Raw genomic sequence first — 20,473 nt, forward strand, 5'->3', positions numbered from 1 at the left:
TTGTTTATTTTCAATTGTTACCTTTATTAACATAACTCTTATAAGACATATTTTAGGCGTAGTGTTATTTATAACACTTGTATTTTCCAATTAGGTAAGTAACCCAGGGCCACTTGCGCGTTGCAGGTTTAGCCCTTGACTCTTGAGTCTCTAAATTTGTCCATGAGCGTAGTGGTGCATGATATAACGACATCTTGCCTGACAGACAGGGTACTCGATATATTGGGTCCTCTAAGTGGCGCACCTTTAATCCCAGGACTTTGTCATACACACAGAGTATTTCGCATCGCGCCATTAAAGACAACTATTTAACTTATTCAACATCTTTATTTCCAAAACAATTAACAAATGTATAAAATATTAGAATATGTTCAGTCTCAGAGTTTATCACAGTTTCCCCTGCATGAAGGGCTTCAGGTATTTGTGGAAGCTCTCGTTGACGGGTTCCGCGTTGAGCGGGCTCTTGAGGGCCTCCTCCATGAGGCGCTCGTACACGCGCCCGTCGTACGCGCCCAGCGTTGATTGGAGGATCTGCAAGTAATCGTATCCTTGTATTTCCTATATATCTATTGGAAAAAACATATGAAGGTGCGTCCAAATCTGGCAAAAGCACTTACGTGCACTTTCGCCTTTTGTAAACAAGCACTTTTATGGCACGTGCTCCACATCGGAACGCACCTTAATATTCCAGACACGCAAAATCTAAAATCCATAAAGCTTTTACCATCTAACTCCCTCAGCAAACATTCGAATCTCGTCATTGGGGACAAATCACACACATCAGAATGTTTAGATCTGTACGGGTTTTACTCACTATTATTGATCTAAATATTTTGAAATATGTCTCACGATAGTTTAAGTGCGATAAATCACACACATTTTTAAAACTAGGTCGGGATTGAAGGATCGTTTCGATTTATTTTCGATTCAGCCTAATCCCATGTAAATTGGAGTTCTCAACGACACTAAACTAAACCCTCTAGATGGAGGGAGAGTGTCGACTTGATACTCTTAACCGAAACTAAAAAAAACAGACTAGGAATCAATGTGCATTTTTCTGGCTTGCGGAAAAGGCGCATTCCAGTCAAGATGCACGGCTGTGCCAAGCCGAGCAAAAACAAATAAAGGCATAGTGGTATCATCCTTTTTTCAAAGCCATTCAGGATATCTTTGCTTGCAATTTTACTCACGCCATCTATGATGTCGAAGGCATCGACCAGCCCCACGGCATTAGGTCGTATCTTGGCCAGGAGCTCCTCATACCAATATTGCAGCTCGTCCACGTCATGTGACGATATGCTCGTGTACTGGAACACAATACATATTTATATTGACACAAAGCTCTCTGTGTACCTAAGCTGTGTACAGTAGATGTCTACGATACGAATCCAACCATATCTTTACACTTTTTTTAACGGTGTGGGAATGCAGATACGCATCGTCGCATCGTGGGCCTATATTTTTGGGGGGTATATAGGACTCTCACCTCCTGGATCTTTCTACTGAGAAAAAGGGGGAAGGGGGGCTACCTACTAAAGCAATGCACCGCCGCAATGTGCCGTTTGAAGCCGTCATGGGATCACGAACATTCCACCACGGGTCCATATCAGGCTATATAAGGTCGTGTATACATATTTTTGGTGCTTTGTCCGTGTCAATATTTTAGACCTTGACTGATCCTACCTGCGAGTATACCATACCACACAAGTACTAAAATTCAACTAATAATGACGGCAGGATTGCAACACCAACACCCCTCCAACACCCACATGAAATACATGTGCCTAATTGACTAAATTAAATAGTGGTCTGTGTTATAGAGCAGTGACATCTTACCAGTAACAGATCGTTGAGTTTCTCCAACGCCCAGTAGAGGGCGTACAGCTCAACTAGTTGCTGTAACACTAGACGCACTTCAGCCGGCACGCTCGCGTCCAGTTTCCTGATCTCGTCGTGGAATGTGGACGTTATTATCACTCGACAGTGTGCCTGGAAATAATTTAGAAATTTTCCTAAAGCAAGCTCGTGCTTAGTGAGAATTAGAACAGCATGACACATTAACATCTCGAACTTGAAGGCCGAGGGTTCCGTACTTTTTAGTATTTGTTGTTATAGCGGCAACAGAAATACATCATCTGTGAAAATTTCAACTGTCTAGCTATCACGGTTCATGAGATACAGCCTGGTGACAGACAGACAGACGGACAGCGGAGTCTTAGTAATAGGGTCCCGTTTTTACCCTTTGGGTAAATAGGTACGGAACCCTAAAAAGGAGCCAGAATATGGTATTCAGATTACATGTTTTACAAAAATGACACGGTACTAAATTGGCAGTGACAATGTTTAAAAACTTCGTATTAGGAACTAGGAACTTAATACGTCAAGTAACTACGACGCTACGGCACTACGGACTGAAAATTTGGCGTGGTCAGTCTCAATGCACGGTTCAGTTGGATATTATAAAGCTATTTTAATAATGGCTTACTTCAGCCGCTGAGACCAGTTGGACCGAGGTGCAGTTCCAAGCGTCTTCAGGCGACATCCCGGAGTCAACGCGTTTCTTTAAGTTCTTAACGCATGTTGCCACTTTCCTGCAATGTTGGCAAAATAAGATGTTGGTTAAGATTGTTTAGTAAATCTTTTTTTGGCTAAATAATATTTCAGACATCATAATGAGAGTTAGTAGATTTAGCAGTTAACAAAGTGACGGGGTTCCAAACCGGAGAGAGTGGGTTAGAACCAATGCCTAAATTTCTTGAAGATTACCAATTTACTCTTCTAAAAAAGAAAACATCTTGACGAAACCGCGGAGTAATCCCAATCAAGCCTAGTTTCCCCTCCAGGTTGGAAGTCTGACCTTACCTAAACAATATCCTCGAAATCGAGAAAAAAGTATGAAAGAAAACGCCATTTATTAATTTTTTGATTAATCGCATAGTGAAAATTCTTCACTATGACACATTCACCTCGTAGATAATAACAAGGGTTGAATAATCACCCCAGTAGAGTTGAATTAAAGGTTATTACTGACCCCATAGCGACCTTCTGCAGCCCCCGAACGATGCCATCGACGGAGTTTTCCCACCGTGAGAAGCCGGGAGAGCTGGCTGTTTTGAAGTAGGCTAGAGTTGGTGTCAGGTTATCCATGCCAGTCTGCCAGGTCTTTACTAAATACCTGAAATCGATATAACTTTAGCAGTAGCGTAACTAGGGGGGGCAGAGGAGGCAAGTACTCCGGGCGCCATCCAAGGGGGGCGCCAAAATGGGCAAAAAGCAGCAGCAGGGCAACTTTTGTCAGTCGTCAGGGGGCGCAAATTTGGTGACTGCCCCGGGCGCCATATCCTCTAGCTACGCCCCTGAACTTTAGGTAGTTATTTAGGTACAGTTAGCAGAAGAAGTTGTTAAACGGATGAGGTGTTCAAAATGATCTTGACGCGACTTTATTGTTAAGAGAATAAGAGCGTGTCAAGGTAATTTTGAACATCTCGCCCGTTTAGCAAATTCTGCTGCTGACTGTACAATGTGTTACATATTGCTCCTTCTTCATTTCAAAGACAATAAAAAGAAAAGCCATGTTTTTAATTTTACCAAATACTGTGTGGCAGTATTTTCACATATTTATTCACGGTTTTAGGCAAGGTTGCAAAACAAAGGCAAGTAAGTAAATCCCGTCTAGCGGATATGGGACACATTGGATTCTCATAAAATTTGAGCCCACAAATTCCACTTTTAGTTCTACTTTGCACATAGCCAGAGTAGTCACATGTTTCACATTTTTTCAGATGACTGGTTTGTAGTCCTTTCCTGGATATAAGCGAAGTGCTCACAGCTGACGTGATGATCTACTCTACTGATTAATGTCCTACTTTGGATTTTCGGATCGACCCAGTGCACTAAAAGTAAGACCATGGATGGATACGGATGGGTGGGTCCTCGCCCAAGAGTCTGCAGCAGTAGCACCGTGTTCTCCCCCTCGTAAGTGCAGACCGCGGTAACCAATCCGTACGTCATGAGCAGGTTGAAGGACTGTATATAAACGTGAAGAGATGGATGGATGAACCCTCACCTAGCAGTCTGCAGCAGTAGCACCGTGTTCTCCCCCTCGTAAGTGCAAGCTGCGGTAACCAACCCGTACGTCATGGGCAGGTTGGAAGACTGCATGTAGCCGTGTCCGCCGCAAGCGAGCCGGCAGCGCTCCACGTACATGCTGGTGTCGGCCGTACTGACGGCTTTTAAGCAGCAAGCTAAGGCGTGTAACTGTAACAATATATTATTTCTAGCATAACTTTAGTACAACTGTCTAGAGATGATTTAGTAAGTATGTAATCTAGTGGGCTTAAAAGTCACTTGAGGCTCACAGGTCACCAGTTTGAAGCCCATAGACAGGTGCCCATTGCCGAACTAAGACGGAACTTCTTTCATTTTTTATACGCCCTTCCAATTTGTTATGAGCAGGGACAACACGTACGCACCTAGCTTTCTCCTCATGCTCTTGCCGATGTCAAAGGTGGTTTTTCAAGAAGGATTGAAAGGACCGGCAACGTCAGGAGTACCGACATGAGTAGTGAGTGTTTGCTTTTTATCCGTAGCGGTATGTTCTTCTCGGATCACGACATTGCAACGTCCTGACAGCAACAGAGGAATGAGCATTGGCTTGGCAATATGCCGGCAGTGGCAAGTTCAAAGCAGAAGCAAAGTGGAAACTGCTGCTGGTATTTAAGTAATAAGTACCTCCGGCAGCCTCTCCAGATTTCCGTCCACCAGCTGTTCAGTGACGTCATGGAACGTCTCCCACAGCATGTTGGCGGTGAGCCTTAGCGCATGGCACGCCGCTATGCCGATGAAGATCTTGTGCTGTTGCGTTACGTAGTCGAGGATCTGTTGCTCTGGTTCTCTGAAAGTATTTTTGTAATTCTTTTGAACACTGTTTCATTGGTAGTAAACCGCTAAATATTCATAATCCAAACAACTCTTTTACACGATGGACTTCGATCAGCTGGTAGGTACTTACTGTCTTATCTACGCTGCGCTTCAGAAGTTTTGGTATAGAATTATAGACGATTTATATCCTGTTTGCGATTGGTATCCTGAGAGGACAATTAGAATAACTGATAATGATTGGACTAGCTAACTAGCTAGCTAGTAACGTCGACTCACCCTTCTTTCAGCTGGCTCTGCCGGCGCACCGCTGAGTACCGCGTGGCAATGGTGACCGCCTTCGACAGGTAGTTGACCATGTCGTAAACGATCACCACTCGCACGAACACCATGGCGCCGTAGTTTAGCTTGGTGTTCCTTGCATTCCGGACGTATGTGCCATCCTGGTTGGAATACATCAAGAATAAGATATAATAAGATAGAATATATAACTGTGACGATAGACATAAAGTCTATTACAAAAAAGACTCATCCTCCAGAAACTTGGCATACTGGAGTTCTGGCCTATTCGTATTCGTGAAAGTTGAACGCTTTCGATAAAAGGTACCTACATTGCTAAACCCCAAGGGATTTTTGTCGTTGAATATTATCTGACTTGGATAATCTATCTCGCCTGTAGATGTTAATGGAGTGGTATTATCTACTTTAGTGCTGATCTGAACGCTATCAAATCCCATAAATATGTAAACCATGATATACTTGACTTATACACAAGTCTAACTACCTACTATTTATAGAAATCATCTTATTGAAAATTACCTCTAGAACTTGTGCATGCTTCATCAGCATGTGATCCCTCGGTATCCTCAAGTGGTCGAAGCCCAGAAAGCCGTTGTCAACTGAGTTGAGGCCCAACTTGGCTCCGATATCTCCCACCTGGAAAAGGTAAATTTACCTACTTTTATTACACCTGCTTACTTTACTCTTATATATTATCAGGAACTTTATTGTAACAATACCCGCGCCCTCGTGTTAAGCTATACAAGTATACATGTTTTCATAGATACATTTCAGTAGTTGCCATCGCTCCTGATAGAGCCCTTTCGAGCTTCTATGTAAAAACATTGACTTTTTAAAGCAAATATCTCAAGTACAAGTAATCTAGCACATACGGCACACAGAACGCCATCTCCCAAATATCATTATCAACCTTTGAACTAGGTAGATCTCTATCAAGTGCGACCAAGGTTCATCAAATGCAAGAGTATATTGGCTAATTATACCTAATTACTCCGCAGTTGTTTTACAGTTAAGTACCTTAATCCCAGGTAGTGGCACGTGCGTGTCCTCGTCTCGGACCTGGACGATGAACGAGTGGATCCCGTGGCACTGGCCTTTTGTGTACAGCTGGGCTACCACAATGCAGTAGTTGGCCGTCTGGCCCACTGGAAAAACAATAAGGAATACATAGGTATTTTATTAATTTTACTGGCTACAATATTTCCGCCTTCGCCATACGGCCACGTTTTTCTGAAACTGATAAGTTAAGCAGGTAGTAAACGTCTATGACTCTCCACCCTGGACTTGATAGGTTGCCGAAGACTATTTATGAGGTGGAGAAGGAGAAGTTGGAAAGCCAGTCCCCGAGCTTTGAAGTCCGAAACAGTAGCTGAAGTTGAAACCGGGATTACCGCTAAGCTGAAAGAGAACTAGAAATATATGATATGTTTAGGTACTTTTCTACCATATTAGCACCTACATCATCATATCTACTGTTTGTTTGGTCGGATTACATTCAGAACTTACATCCACCAGGCCACCATTTGTACGAAGTAAGAGTGGGGCTGTGCAGCACGAACTCCTTCATGTCAGGATCATAAGTGGCGGTCGTCTCCAGCCCGCGGATGAAAGTACCGTGTCCCAACTCCGTCTAGAACATTAATACATATGTGTTATTGGATTCCTGATGCCAGGTATGTAAGAAACATGGACCCTGAAAGGGTGTAGCATCAGAGGTAGTTCACAATACTCGTATGACTTCAATACTAAGTAGGTAGGTAGCTAATATTTATAAATCTCACTGTCAAGAAAAGTATCCTGTTATGATCCTGTTGCTACAGTGAGGTTAATAGCATTAATAAATTTTGATAAATTACATGTCAACAACTTAATATATCGGTACCTACTAAATTGATAAAGTAATTAAGAGCGCATCGACTATCGGCAAATGACAATAAATATTTTTTTTTATTCTTTATTGCACAAGAACAAGTAAAAAGTACAAAATGCGGGATTAATGCCTTGAGGCATTCTCTACCAGTCAACCACTGGGCTTAACATAAATTACTCCACTCCGAACGTGTCCTAAGGAGGCCATCACGAGTCAAGTCAACGTGGCCTTTACCTGAGCATAACTTATTTTATTTTATTTATTTTATTACAAGGAGATAAAACAGAAGCATACAAGTGAAGAACAATATAGACAGAATATACATAACTATTATAGATTATGTTGTTTCCTTAAGCATATCTCACCGAGAACATAAGTGGTATTAGAATGTAAACCTAGCAACATGCAACACTTAACTATTTTAACTACAACAACTACATTAAATTCATATTTATGATTTATGAATGTTATGATCTAAAACTACTTATCTATTTTTTATATAATTTTGTGACAGCAGCCTTGAATGAGGCACGGGAGCATGAGAATAAATCTACATTACAAAGTAGCTGGTTGTGGTGGTCGCAAATTCTATGTAAAGGAGCCCGTTTGCCTGCGTTAGAACGCGTAAGCGGTAAACTAAATAAGTGTTTGGACCTGGTCAACTTCTGCGGAGTGCGAAACTGTAGGGCCGCGAGAAGCTGCGGGCAGTCTATATCGGCTACGCAGATATTGCGCAGCATCACTGCGTCAGCAACGGCTCGTCGGTTCTCCAGAGACAGCATGTTAAACTTGGTCAAAAGATCAGCGTATGAACAACGCGGACTCTTTATTTTAAAATTCAGAAAGCGAAGAAATTTCTTCTGCACCATTTCTATTTTATCTACGTAAATTTGGTAGTATGGGTTCCACGCTACTGAAGCATACTCAAGATATGATCTTACCAGTGATTGATATAGTAGAATGAGAGTGTCCTGCTTTTTGAACGGTTTAGATGTACGTATTATGAAGCCGAGCATTTGGTACGCTTTTTTTACAACGCTGTCTACGTGAACATCAAGAGTTAATTTAGAGTCTAAGTGCATACCTAAATCACGTATACTTTCAGTAGTTTCCAGGCGGTGTTCATTTATGTGATATGAGTTATGTATTATGTATTTCTTTTTTGTGAATATCATATGTTGACATTTGTTGAAAGCTAGAAATAATTTATTCCTTTTGCAATAGTCATAAAGCTTATTTAAATCATCTTGTAGTAAGATGGTGTCTTCATGACATTGCACCCTTTTATAGATTTTGAGATCGTCAGCATATAACAAGATGTGACTATGTTCGAAGCAGGATGAAATATCATTAATAAATACAACAAATAACAGGGGCCCCAAAATTGACCCCTGGGGCACGCCAGACGTTACGGCTGTAGGTGACGATGTGAACCCATTCACTACAACAAATTGGGTGCGATTCTGTAAGTATGAGGCAAACCACCTAAGAAGATTCCCTTTTATACCGTGTAACTACCGATGATACTACAGTTCCAAGCCCTGGGCAGCCACATCATCTGCTACTTCTCTGTGCTCCGGTTGAGGATAGCATGAACATGATGTAGTGCACTCCATCGCGTACCCACCCGAGCGTAGCGCTGCCGTGCTAACAACATATGCTACTGCATATGTTAGCACGGCAGCGCTAATGGTAATCGCAGTTGAAAAGTCATGCAATTGTTTATTTTGTTCTCTTTGAACAAGTTCTTTATTTAAACGTTTTTTTTTTCATGCAAGTACTGCACAAACGATAAGCAGGGCAGAGCGGCCAATAATAGATACTACAGTTCCAAGCCCTGCACAGCCACCTACTCCGTACCCTGATTGAGGATAGCATGAACATGATGTAGTGATTTATCCATCATGTACTTATAATGTACCCACCTGAGCATAGCTCCCAATAATGCTGCAGTTCCAAGCTCTGGGCAGCCACGTCATCTGCTGTTCCTCAGTGCCCTGGTTCAGGATGGCCGGCATGAACATGATGTAGTGCACGCCGAATGGTGAGCCATCGCGCGTACTTGATGAGCCTAGGAGGCCGCTTATTACGTCTCTGAAAAAAACCGTTGGTGTTGATCGCAGCATTGAGTTGGTGGTAGATTTTGAGAGCGATAAAAGTTCTAGTCAGAAATCGGTGCATTTTCGTCCTTAGTTTAAATCGACACAATAAATCACGGAAGATCGAAAAGTCAAAACCTCGGCGCTAAATACTGTAAAAAAATCCAAAAAGAGGGTCAAAGGTTATGTATGTTAGACGCGTTGTCGAGTTTAGGGTTCAACCTACTATGTTAACAATAGTTTCAGGGATTATTCTACAGTTTGTCCGCATAGAAGTCGTTAAAAATTTAAAGCCCATTTTCACCTTTCAAGGGGTTGAATTTCCAAAAATCCTTTCTTAGTAGAGCACTACAACATTTTAAGCTGTAGGTATATATACAACATCAGTAAAATTCATTGTACTGAAGCACATGGAACACAAAATTAATGCTTTTAGGCGTGGCATGACTTCGAAGTTCCCTTTCTAATTTCTCATGCAAATATATGCAATTGTATGCAGTGAAAGACCAGTTACGTACGTGATAATCCGCCGATTCGATTTTAATTTAAAAGGTTGAGGTCAGGTTCACGATTAGATACACGCGAACTAAACTATGGTGCAACTTTTTTACCTTTTAAGGTACATTTTCCATTTATTTCCAGTGAATCACGAGTAGTATGGCGCCTAGGGGATACGAGTATATCGATTTTGTCTACCAGCCATACAGAGCGTCTTTCCTGAAGCCAACGAACCTACAGCTTACTGACTTATTGATTATTTTTCATTAATTAATATTTCTCCTTATGCCTGAGATACTTACTCCTCTCCTACTCCTCTTACCGATAGTTCGTGATGTTAGATCGTCCTTCTTCCTGCAACCGACGAACCAACTTGAAAAGTATTACAGATTTCCTAATGCTGTTCTCGTATCTCTCCTTATGGCCGAGGTACTCCTCTGCTACTCCTTCTGACAGCTCTCGCTCGCTTAACATTATCTTTTCTGAAATAAAATAACAATCATCTATACCTATTAATGGCGTTATTCATAAACGTGTGTCAAATTTAACAAATAATTCATGTCCCTATCCGTCATTTTGAAATTTCCGTTTGTTCGAAAGAGAAAAAAATTAACAGAGGTTTGTAAGAAGTTGCTAAATTTTATGAAATAAGGGGGTTTTTGGCTATAGTAATTGTACTCGAACACACACACTGCCGTACGTAGAAAAGGCGCGAGATTAAAATTTTGTATGAGAAGTCAACTTTTCGCGCCAACATTTTTTAAATTCTGACAAAGTGGATGCGCCAGAGTATAAGTTAAGATAGTGGGTTTTTAAACGCAAAAGCAAAAAAATACCGTAAAATTCAAGCTTCGTAACTAAATAGAACATAGCAACAGTTTCATATGTGTCACTAATAGTTTTTGAGTTAATCTACCTACTCTTACACGTGTAAAAGCGGCTGTCTTTCTGTCACCGGCTAATATTGTAGGTACCTAAACATACCTAACCGTTTTTATTTGCATAAACCCCAAACTTCGTAGATATAGGTAATACTTAGGTAGTAAATATCGTTAGAAAAAAGTTTAGAACTTCGTGCCTCGAATTTGACAGCTGAAGTAGATTGCTGTACCTACGGCTCCGCACATTAAGCGGTAGTTCTGGTTGTCTAAAGTTGATGTTTGACTATTCAGTTACAACCAAATCGTCAGGTGACTGCCAAAACTCACTCTCGCTACGCTTATGGTTCAATTGTGGAATCTTTGGCTTGCTCGGGTATGTAATTGTGTTTACTTGGACGCAAATAAAGATCTCTCTATCTATCTCTAAATATTAGCACGAGGAGTTAAGCAACAACTTTGCCCTCTTGTAAAACAAATAACTACTCTTATCGAATACCTACCTCATACTTAATAAATATCTACTGGTAATACCTAAAGAATTTTAAAAGCGCCATTATATCTACTTGAGGATATGGTGTATCGCAACCACATCGCAACTCTCGTCTCTCTATAGCCACTTATTTCTTACCTCTATATTTACGCTCCAATGTCTTTTGCGGCGTTCCATCTATAAACGTAGTCAAAACCTTTATATCGAACGAACAATTGTCTCTTTCTCTTTGCAAGTCCTTGTTTACTTCACCCATGTTTTGAACACTAGTGATGAATTATTTATTCTTATAGTATACGTAAAGAGTTGAAGACCTGACTAAAGTACCTATAAAAGAAGCGCGACGCGGGCGCTCTGTCTGAAATGTGACGACAAACTAGTCAGTCACTACTCACTACTTAAGTAGATTGAACGAAATCATAATGATTTGCACTGACTGGTCATTCATGAATGGTGAACCTGCAACCGGTCATTCTTGGTTAACCTACTTCGTTATACGAGTAGTTATGTACTTGCCTGACAACTTTCTAGCGCCACCACCATCCCGCGGTGCAAATACTATATGCCAGAAATTTCTATCACGCAAAGGGATTTTCGTTTTCGGCAGGAGTTGCTATGCTTTCGTTTTCGTTCATAAGGCGAGCGGGCCGAGTGCTTCAGAGTTGTCCCGTGTTAGCGCGTCTTTTCACGCTTTCTAGCAACAAATGCCATGTTCCATCTTCACGGAAGACGGCCCTTGTGCACCCTGTGCTTAAAATGGCGATAGATCAGACCCACCGAATTAAGGTATCTCTAAGGGCATGAAGATGTATTAACACAAAGCTCCCGAGATTCCTAGAAGAACATGATCTAATCAGCGACCGCCAGTATGGCTTTCGCCACGGTTGCTCAACTGGTGGTGGAGTATACATTCAACCTTTTTTTATGAGGACCACAAAGACGGTTTTACCTTGTAGCCCCCGGGCCGCAAGATGAATTCGCTTAAAGGTGACGTTCGAATGGCAAGGTTATATGTATCAATTCCAGGACCACCCGGCGGGCCGCAGGTTAAGTACCGCAGCGCTGTTCTCGTGTATCTCACACACCGCGGGGCTTCGACCATTGAGCGTCAGTCCGAGGTCCGAGGCTGAAATGATGCCTTTCACCCGAGTTAAACACTACTTTTCATTTCGAATACGAGAAAAGATGATACTGACTGCGGGGTAAATCGCCGGAGCTTCGGTTGCGAAAGGACAGTGCCAATAAAACACAAAATTTGTTTGTTTTTTTTTTAATGAATTAACCCGTTCACTTCTTGGCGGTGACGGCGGCCTCGTCCTCCCTGGCGAAGGTCTGCAGCAGCTCCTCCTTCTTGGCGGCGATGCGCTCCTCGCGCCGCTTGCGCGCCTCCTTCACCTTGTTGCGCCGCGCCTCCGCCTGGTCACTGTAATACAGATTATACACATTACTTATTTGTAAAACTACGTCCAGGGGCCGATTGCATAATAACTTGTAACTAATAGTATTAGCGGAAATCTCTTTCCAATTGCTTTGATTAGAAAGAGACTTCCGCTAATATTATTAGTTACAAGTTATTATGCAATAGGCCCCAGATCGGGTGAATATGCTAAACTCACGCGCCATTATGTCTGCTACTCGACGCAACATTGGCAACTGCGCAGCGACCCCGTTTTCCATAGCGCTGACTAGACGCCGACGTTTAAAAAACCGGCCAAATGCGAGTCGGACTCGCGCAGCGCACGAAGTGTTCCGTACCATTACGCAAAAAACAGCAAACAAATCACATTTGTTGTATGGGAGCCACACTTAAATATTTATTTTATTCTGTTTTTAGTATTTGTTGTTATAGCGGCAACAGAAATACATCATCTGTGAAAATTTCAACTGTCTATGACGGTTCATGAGATACAGCCTGGTGACAGACAGACGGACAGACAGAAATAAATGCATTTGTATTTTGTATTTACTCAGTTTCAAAGCATTCTCAAAAATTGTGCCGTTTTCAACCAAAAGGGTACTTATTGTCGGTTGTCAATAAGACGCTATTTCCATAAAGCTTCAATTTGAAATCAACCTTATCGACAACCGACAATGTGGAACCTTTTAGTTGAAAACGTCACAATTATGTAAATAAAAGAGTAATGTTTGTAAGCAATGCTCCAGCGGAATTGCTTCAGTGTGGTCCATTTGTAATAAACTGTGTTACTGTCCTCTCTTTGTTGGGACAAAACAAAATGTCAACAAGAAGTGAATCAACCATGAACCCAAATAAAGTGAGTCTCACCTAAGCATCTTGGTCCTAGCCTTCTCAGCTTTCTTCCTGTGGATGTACTCCATCAGCACACGCTTGTTCTTGAACACATTACCCTTCGCCTTCATGTACAGGGCGTGGTACAGGTGTCTGTCAATCTTCTTAGCGGTTCTGTACTTGAGCAGCAGCTTACGGAGCACGCGCTGCCGTTGGACCCAGAGTTCCTGGAAGGAAATATTAGTTTTAGAGTAGTTTAATATTGCATACTCTTGCGATCATATAATAAATGTGACGTTTTCAACCAAAAGGTACCACATTGTCGGTTGTCGATAAGGTTGATTCTAAATTGAAGCTATATGGAAATAGCACCTTATTGACAACCGACAATAAGTACCCTTTTGGTTAAAATTGGCACAAATTATCTTTATTTTAGCACTTTCTCAGTATCCTAAAGGAGCCCAGTTCTAGAAAATGGCAACAGTGGCAACCAGCAGGACCTGGCAGACATTATACAAAAGTGACCGCTTTGTTGGGTTTTGTTAGGTTTCCTCAGTAGTTTTCTGTCGCTGGAGAGGAAATGGTAAATATCTCAAAGTATTCATATAATCACCCCAAGACCTCAATAATAAATTTTGTTCTTCATTATTGTTAAGCGAGGTTTAGACTAGCAAGAACTTGCATGCTATTTACATTACATTGCTGACTACTAAGGTAAACTGCATTCAAAATGTTTATCAGATACCGCAATGTAATGACAATTGCATGCAAGTTATTGCTAAACCTCGCTTTAGAAATGGCATTGTGCAAGTTTCTAGTCCCAAATATTTAATATACCTAAATAGTCGGCTCATAAGTCCTGTCACTGGCCTTTAAAATTTAAATTTGGAACTCCTAAAACAAAAACCGTTGAAGCATTTGAATTTCGAATCTTTATTAAATATTTGAGTAGTATAATTTTGCAATTTTCTGTTTTCTTCAACATGGAGTGGACGCTTAAAGATAGCCGTACCGCAATAATTGCACTATATCGTTGTGGTCACTCGCCGACTAAAATTTTTAAGCTACTTGAAAATTTAAAATTCTCTCTAAGATTTGTGTATCGTACCATAGAAAGATACAGTGAGGTCTCTAGTTTAAATGACAAGAAAAGAAGCGGTCGTCCGCGTACAGCTAGGACTCCAGCGGTTGTACAAGCAATTAGGGCACGCATTGCCAGAAATCCCGCTAGGAAACAAAAAGTTATGGCCCTCCAGATGGGTTTGAGCAAAAACACGGTGAAAAGTGCTTAATCAAGACCTGAGACTTCGTGCTTATAAACGAAAAACTGGCCATCTTCTCAATGGTCGGCTTAAAGCTTTAAGGCTTAAAAGATCTAAAGCTTTATTGAAGAAGTACGCTATAAATAAGCACCGTTGTATACTGTTTTCGGACGAGAAAATTTTTGACATAGAAGAAAACTGTAATAAACAAAATGATAGAGTGTACGCTCGCAATAGTAAAGAAGCGTCTAATAGCATTCCCCGTATTCAAAGAGGTCATCACCCTTCATCTGTGATGGTTTGGCTGGGAGTTTCTTATGCGGGCGTCACTAGTATGCATTTTTGTGAGAAAGGAGTAAAAACTAGTGCCAAAGTGTACCAAGACACGGTGTTGACTAATATTGTGAAACCACTATCCCATACGATGTTTCTAAACCAGCATTGGGTTTTCCAGCAGGACTCTGCTCCAGCCCATAAGGCAAAGTCTACACAAGCCTGGCTCGCCTCCAATAAAATCGACTTTATACGGCATGAAGATTGGCCCTCCTCTAGCCCAGATCTTAATCCTTTAGACTATAAAATATGGCAGTATTTAGAGGAAAAGGTGTGCTCAAAACCTCATGCAAATCTAGACTCGCTGAAAAAATCTCTTGCTACGGCAGTGGCCAATATCGACATGAAAGTGGTGCGTGAATCCATTGACGACTGGCCACGAAGACTTCAAGCCTGTGTAGATAATTATGGCGGTCATTTTGAATAAATGTTATACATTTAGATTCTCTAGTTTATAAGCTTTCAAACGCTGTACAAATTATACGGAATAAACTTAAACTTTTGATTTTATTTGATACTATGTATATGACAGAACTTATGAGCCGACTAGGTAGGTATTATCTCTTCTTAGTTTTTGAGAGTTATTAAGTAAAGAATATAAAAAAGTCCAGTTTCATAATGGCTGAAAATCATGTTTCATTCAACATTCTAATTATGGCTCTCTTTAAATAGATTAGACAAAATAAAAACAACAGCATCAGAAATGGAACTGAGCATTGGTAGTCTTCCTATGATTAAATGTTATCCTGCAAAATGATAGTACTTAGGACAGGTACTTAGTACAGACTGTTACCACTGTGAAATAATTACTAGGTACTACGTCAAATAATTCAGTTGAAATTCGGTATGATATGAAGCCCCAGAGAAAGACAGGAAAGGTGAAACTGAGAGACATAGTCCTAGGCATAATGCATGTACATGTACTTAACGCAAATAAATAATAATCTGAATCTGAATAAATACATAAAATAAAAAAAAGTTTTTTGCAGAACCATAAAACCACCCAAATATTTTCATTTAGCTTATTTAAATGTCCTAATAAAAGGGCTCTGAGGCAAAATATTTTTATAAATAAAATAAAAAACCGGCCAAGTGCGAGTCCGACTCGCCCACCAAGGGTTCCGTACTTTTTAGTATTTGTTGTTATAGACGCAACAGAAATACATCATCTGTGAAAATTTCAACTGTTTACCTATCACGGTTGATGAGATACAGCCTGGTGACAGACAGACGGACAGGGGAGTCTTAGTAATAGGGTCCCGTTTTTACCCTTTGGGTACGGAACCCTAAAAAAGTTCCGTACTTTTTAGTATTTGTTGTTATAGACGCAACAGAAATACATCATCTGTGAAAATTTCAACTGTTTACCTATCACGGTTGATGAGATACAGCCTGGTGACAGACAGACGGACAGGGGAGTCTTAGTAATAGGGTCCCGTTTTTACCCTTTGGGTACGGAACCCTAAAAAAAGAACATTAAAATTAAATTAAATTTCTTTATTTGAGAGACAACATATGGTCCATAAATAAGATAGTTATAGCTTATACATTACATTACACACATTACATTACATTACATTACATTGGTATTGATACTTAATTACATGTATTGAACTCGTTGACCATAGTTTTACTTTATGGTAGTCAAAAGCAAAAGCTGGAAAGCTTCTTGTTTTGATAAACATGTCCAATTATTTAAATTTGTACCAAAATAATACTACTCAAGTCTCGGAAAACAATGTGCAGAAAATGACAAGGAAAATTATGCAAAGGAAAAAGAGAACATTTGTTATAAACACTCACCTTTTGTGGCATCCTAGCGTTGGCTGTACCTCTCCTCTTACCGAAGCCACAGTGACGGCCCTTTCTGCGGGCCTCTGTGTTCTTGCGGACGCGCGCACGCGAGTGCACGGCTACGGGCTTCTTGATGACCAGACCATCCTTGATCATCTTACGGATGTTCTGTCCTGGAAGATAGGTTCATATTTTAAGCTTTGTGACCAGTGCCAGGTTAGAGAACAGACAAAATAACCTTTTCACCACTATTGACTTGACATAGTCAAAAATTTGCACCTCCGGCAGGATTCGAACCTGCGACCATTTGGAGTAACATTCGCAGACGTTTCTGCTTCATAAAAAAATTGTTCAGTACATTTCCTACCCCACACACCACAACTTGATATTATGTTACATGGGTTGTTTACATGTATGGTGGTTTGGCGTTGATGATACTTTATTACTTCATTGTCGTGGTGGCGAAAAGGTTAAGCAGGTGTTTAAGGCAGCTGTCTTAGGGGCACTCAAAACTTAGAAATCCATCAAACCAGATCAAAATGTAGCAGGGAAATCAAAGCAACAGATTTTCTTGCTACATTTTGATGAGCATGAATTAATGAACAAATATGTAGCTGAAAATCGCTAAAAGAAAATTTAACCCTGACTACCTATTTCAAAACTTGCATTAGCAACTACAATAAAGTATACAGATGCCTAGAAAAGGTAAATTGTACAAAAGGTAAACTCATACTCATATATTTATTGCATCCATGGTAGGTACACAGGTGTTACATAATAATTGGTCTCACATGGGCCCTGGTAGGGCACGGCATATACTTAAATCTAGAGATTGTATGTATGTACAATGATTATCAATATCTTAATTAATTAAAATTAAATATTCATGCTGAAAAAATTATTACGGTTAATGTCAATTATCAATAAATTATGTTAATAAAACTTAAATTAAAAATTAAAAACAAAAATTAAAATTAAACATTAAAACATCAAAAATTAAAATTTAAAATTTAAACATTAAAAATTGAGTCATATTATATGTCCATATTGTCATCGAAAAATCATTTAGCTTATAATAGCACTTGTTAATTAAAAAATCCTTCAACTGCTTATTAAATAGCGTTTCTGACGTCTGTAATTTTGATACTACTGTATTCGTATTCGTTTATTGCAGTCATGTACAATGAATTATGTCTAGGACTTATTACTATGGTACATGAACCCGGATAGGGTGAAGCAATTGACTACTTATATCTAACACATAATTTACAGTAAGAATAATCAAATCTTAATATTCATAATACGTCACATAATTTACTTACATACATGATTAACCTAAAATTTATTCTAATGATTTAATGTCAATATTTTTGCTAAATAAATAAATTCTGATTCGTCATTATTTGAGTCAAAGTTAGGCAATCAAATTAAGTACTTTAAATAAGTCATACATTGGCGTCGTTTAGGAATTCGTTAACAGTATAATAGCATTTTTCAATTAGCAGTTTTTTAAGGTTATTTATAAAGGCGGTGGGATTTATTTCGGACTTAAATCTTCCGGGAATTTTGTTGAAAATATCTATAAATCGGGAATGTAGACTATTTCTATGCATTTGTAAGTGTGATTTTGGCAGTGCTAGTCTGTTTTCATGGCGCGTTTTAATAGTGCAGTTTGGAGCGTCCTTTATTTGTCTGAAAAAATGTGTATGGCCTCTAACGAATATTGCTACCTCCCAAGATATATATGGACGTTAATGTAAGTAATTTTTTTTTAATAAAAAGAGGTCTACAGCTTTCTCGAGGGCGGGCGTTTGCAAGAATGCGCAGACACTTTTTCTGCATTATGAACAGGTTGTGGGCGTCGGTACTATGGCCCCATAGAATCACCCCGTATCGTAACCATGCATAGGCGTAAGCAAAATAAGCCGCGAGGGTAGCCTCATAGTTGGTGTTTACTTTTAGTACACTTTGATTTTGTGTTTTGAATGTGTACCTTCCAATCAACGTTTGAATCGATTGTCAGTCCTAACAAGGTAAATGCGGTAACTTCTTCTATTTTTTTATCGTCTGAAATTAGATTAATATCGAGATTTTGTTTGGCAGGTCGTTGACGTATAATAAAAACAGCACACACCCTAGGACACTTCCTTGGGGAATTGAGGACCGTATGTCACAGATGCCTGATGCCACGGAGACGACTTCGCCGGTGTCTGCATTTGTGTGTTCGATCTCCACGAATTGTGTGCGGTTACTTAGGTATGAGGAGAACCATTTATGCGCGATACCGCGTATCCCGCACCCGTACAGTTTATCCAACAATATTTTATGTGAAACTTTTTCATATGCTTTTGTTAAATCTAGTAATAAGCCCACAGCATATTTTTTGTTGTTTAAAATGTTAAGTACATTTTGTATGTAACTATATACAGCTAGGGTCGTGGAGTGATTTTGCCTAAAACCGTGTTAATAAAGCATTAGAACTATTCAATTATACATTAGATACTTCTGTATATGTATAGTTTTACTAAGAAATAGGGAATACTAAGGGTATGTTTAGTGTACCTTAACCTAAAATATTGTATGAAACATTTGTGGGTAAACATACTTTTTCGTCATATTTTTCACTATTGTTTACCAAAACTTAGCTTGTGGGACAAAGGATTGTATTTTTAAACATCAATATTTTACTATACATAGATTATTACGAAAAAGCGTGCACATTCGAAAATGATTTTGACAAGGCATACTTACTGGAGTTGGTGTTGGCGATTTCATTGATCTCGTTGGGATCTAACCACACCTTTTTTTTACCACATCTCATAACAGAGGCTGCAAGCCTCTTCTGCAGCTTTAAGGAACTGAAAATAATAAAAATTCATGTGAGACCACATGGCACACCCAGGTAGGCCGATAACGACCAAGTTCAAACACGGTCTAGACATTCCCCTACAACACGAAAACACATTATTCTGATGCTAAACTACTTAAATAATCCATTGGTATTCTTAATTTTTCCATATTTCAATGGTTTTCCTATTTTTTCTTCGGAACTAACCTCATCTTGACGGAGTGAGATCCAACGCATACAAGAAAGAAATATGGCGTGCACGTCCACTAGTGATTTGCTGTACTATCGATAAATCATTCCGATTTTTGTAATCGATTCTAAAACATTATTTGTTTTAATATAAAATAAAAATATCCCTTGTTGATGATTAATAACACTAGGCCTAGTAATGGACTGAAATATTAAATTTCATATCATTTATACACACACAAGGCCCTATTTGCCCAAACATTTGTATTGCATCTCTTTCCTTAATATGACAGTTTGTCAGACAAAAGAGGATGATGGATGATGCAGCTGTACAACACAATACCTTAGCATGGGGTAAATTTTGGCCTGCAATACTTACTTTCCGGTGCTTCTAGTGAATTTCTTAAACATTTTGAGAAAACTGATTACGTCATTAATTTTGTTTGTAATCGAACCGGAAATCGAATCGTAAAATATTCTCATAATACTTCTCATATACATCCCTTAACCCTTTACGGTTGCATATGGCAACAATAATCTAGCTGTCAAGGCATGGCTGTCATGAGGCTGTCATATAGTGACGTCACGTCATGTCATGACGTCACGCACGTCACTTCTGAGACTGTTTAGTTTATTTATATATTTTTAAATGTTAAAAAAATCTATTTGAATAATCAATTATATTGTAAAATTGCGAATAAAAAACAATTGTTTAGTGGACAATGTTATAAAGTTCATGTACTTGATTATCATCTAGTGATAAATAGCAGCGTCCGATTACCC

At 39.6% G+C, this 20,473-nt stretch overlaps 3 protein-coding genes across 3 annotated transcripts in view; all 3 read right to left on the reverse strand.

Moving 5' to 3' along the window:
* LOC134756073 (probable peroxisomal acyl-coenzyme A oxidase 1) overlaps positions 1 to 20,473 on the reverse strand; it is a 119,100-nt gene that overhangs the window by 51,134 nt on the left and 47,493 nt on the right. The window lies entirely within an intron of this gene.
* LOC134756074 (probable peroxisomal acyl-coenzyme A oxidase 1) lies at positions 383 to 11,316 on the reverse strand. The gene is made up of 14 exons (XM_063692880.1): positions 11,155 to 11,316; positions 9,968 to 10,127; positions 8,974 to 9,142; positions 6,685 to 6,808; positions 6,196 to 6,323; positions 5,698 to 5,814; positions 5,158 to 5,321; positions 4,732 to 4,894; positions 4,067 to 4,257; positions 3,032 to 3,175; positions 2,486 to 2,591; positions 1,837 to 1,989; positions 1,191 to 1,307; positions 383 to 531 (listed from the first exon to the last, which is right to left on the reverse strand). Exons 1-14 carry the CDS (start codon positions 11,270 to 11,272, stop codon positions 388 to 390), a joined length of 1,998 nt encoding a protein of 665 aa, XP_063548950.1. The 5' UTR covers positions 11,273 to 11,316; the 3' UTR covers positions 383 to 387.
* On the reverse strand, positions 12,271 to 19,839 carry LOC134756084 (large ribosomal subunit protein eL19). The gene is made up of 5 exons (XM_063692893.1): positions 19,709 to 19,839; positions 19,405 to 19,511; positions 16,663 to 16,826; positions 13,301 to 13,491; positions 12,271 to 12,439 (listed from the first exon to the last, which is right to left on the reverse strand). The coding sequence occupies exons 1-5, from the start codon at positions 19,711 to 19,713 to the stop codon at positions 12,304 to 12,306; spliced, it is 603 nt and encodes a 200-aa protein (XP_063548963.1). The 5' UTR covers positions 19,714 to 19,839; the 3' UTR covers positions 12,271 to 12,303.

The sequence above is a fragment of the Cydia strobilella genome, chromosome 3 (genome assembly GCF_947568885.1).
Source record: "Cydia strobilella chromosome 3, ilCydStro3.1, whole genome shotgun sequence".
In the NCBI taxonomy this organism is placed as follows: Eukaryota; Metazoa; Arthropoda; class Insecta; order Lepidoptera; family Tortricidae; genus Cydia; species Cydia strobilella.

Bases quoted from the DNA above. Each gene is read 5' to 3' on its own strand.
- LOC134756084 (XM_063692893.1), bottom strand. The intron at 16,827-19,404 runs GTAAGTATGCCT...CCTATCTTCCAG, and splicing joins AATCGCCAACACCAACTCCA to GACAGAACATCCGTAAGATG. The intron at 13,492-16,662 runs GTGAGTGTTTAT...ATTTCCTTCCAG, and splicing joins ACGCTAGGATGCCACAAAAG to GAACTCTGGGTCCAACGGCA.
- LOC134756074 (XM_063692880.1), bottom strand. From the start codon at position 11,272: ATGGGTGAAGTAAACAAGGACTTGCAAAGAGAAAGAGACAATTGTTCG. The intron at 6,324-6,684 runs GTAAGTTCTGAA...TTGTTTTTCCAG, and splicing joins CAAATGGTGGCCTGGTGGAT to TGGGCCAGACGGCCAACTAC. The intron at 1,990-2,485 runs GTAAGCCATTAT...AATTATTTCCAG, and splicing joins AACTGGTCTCAGCGGCTGAA to GCACACTGTCGAGTGATAAT.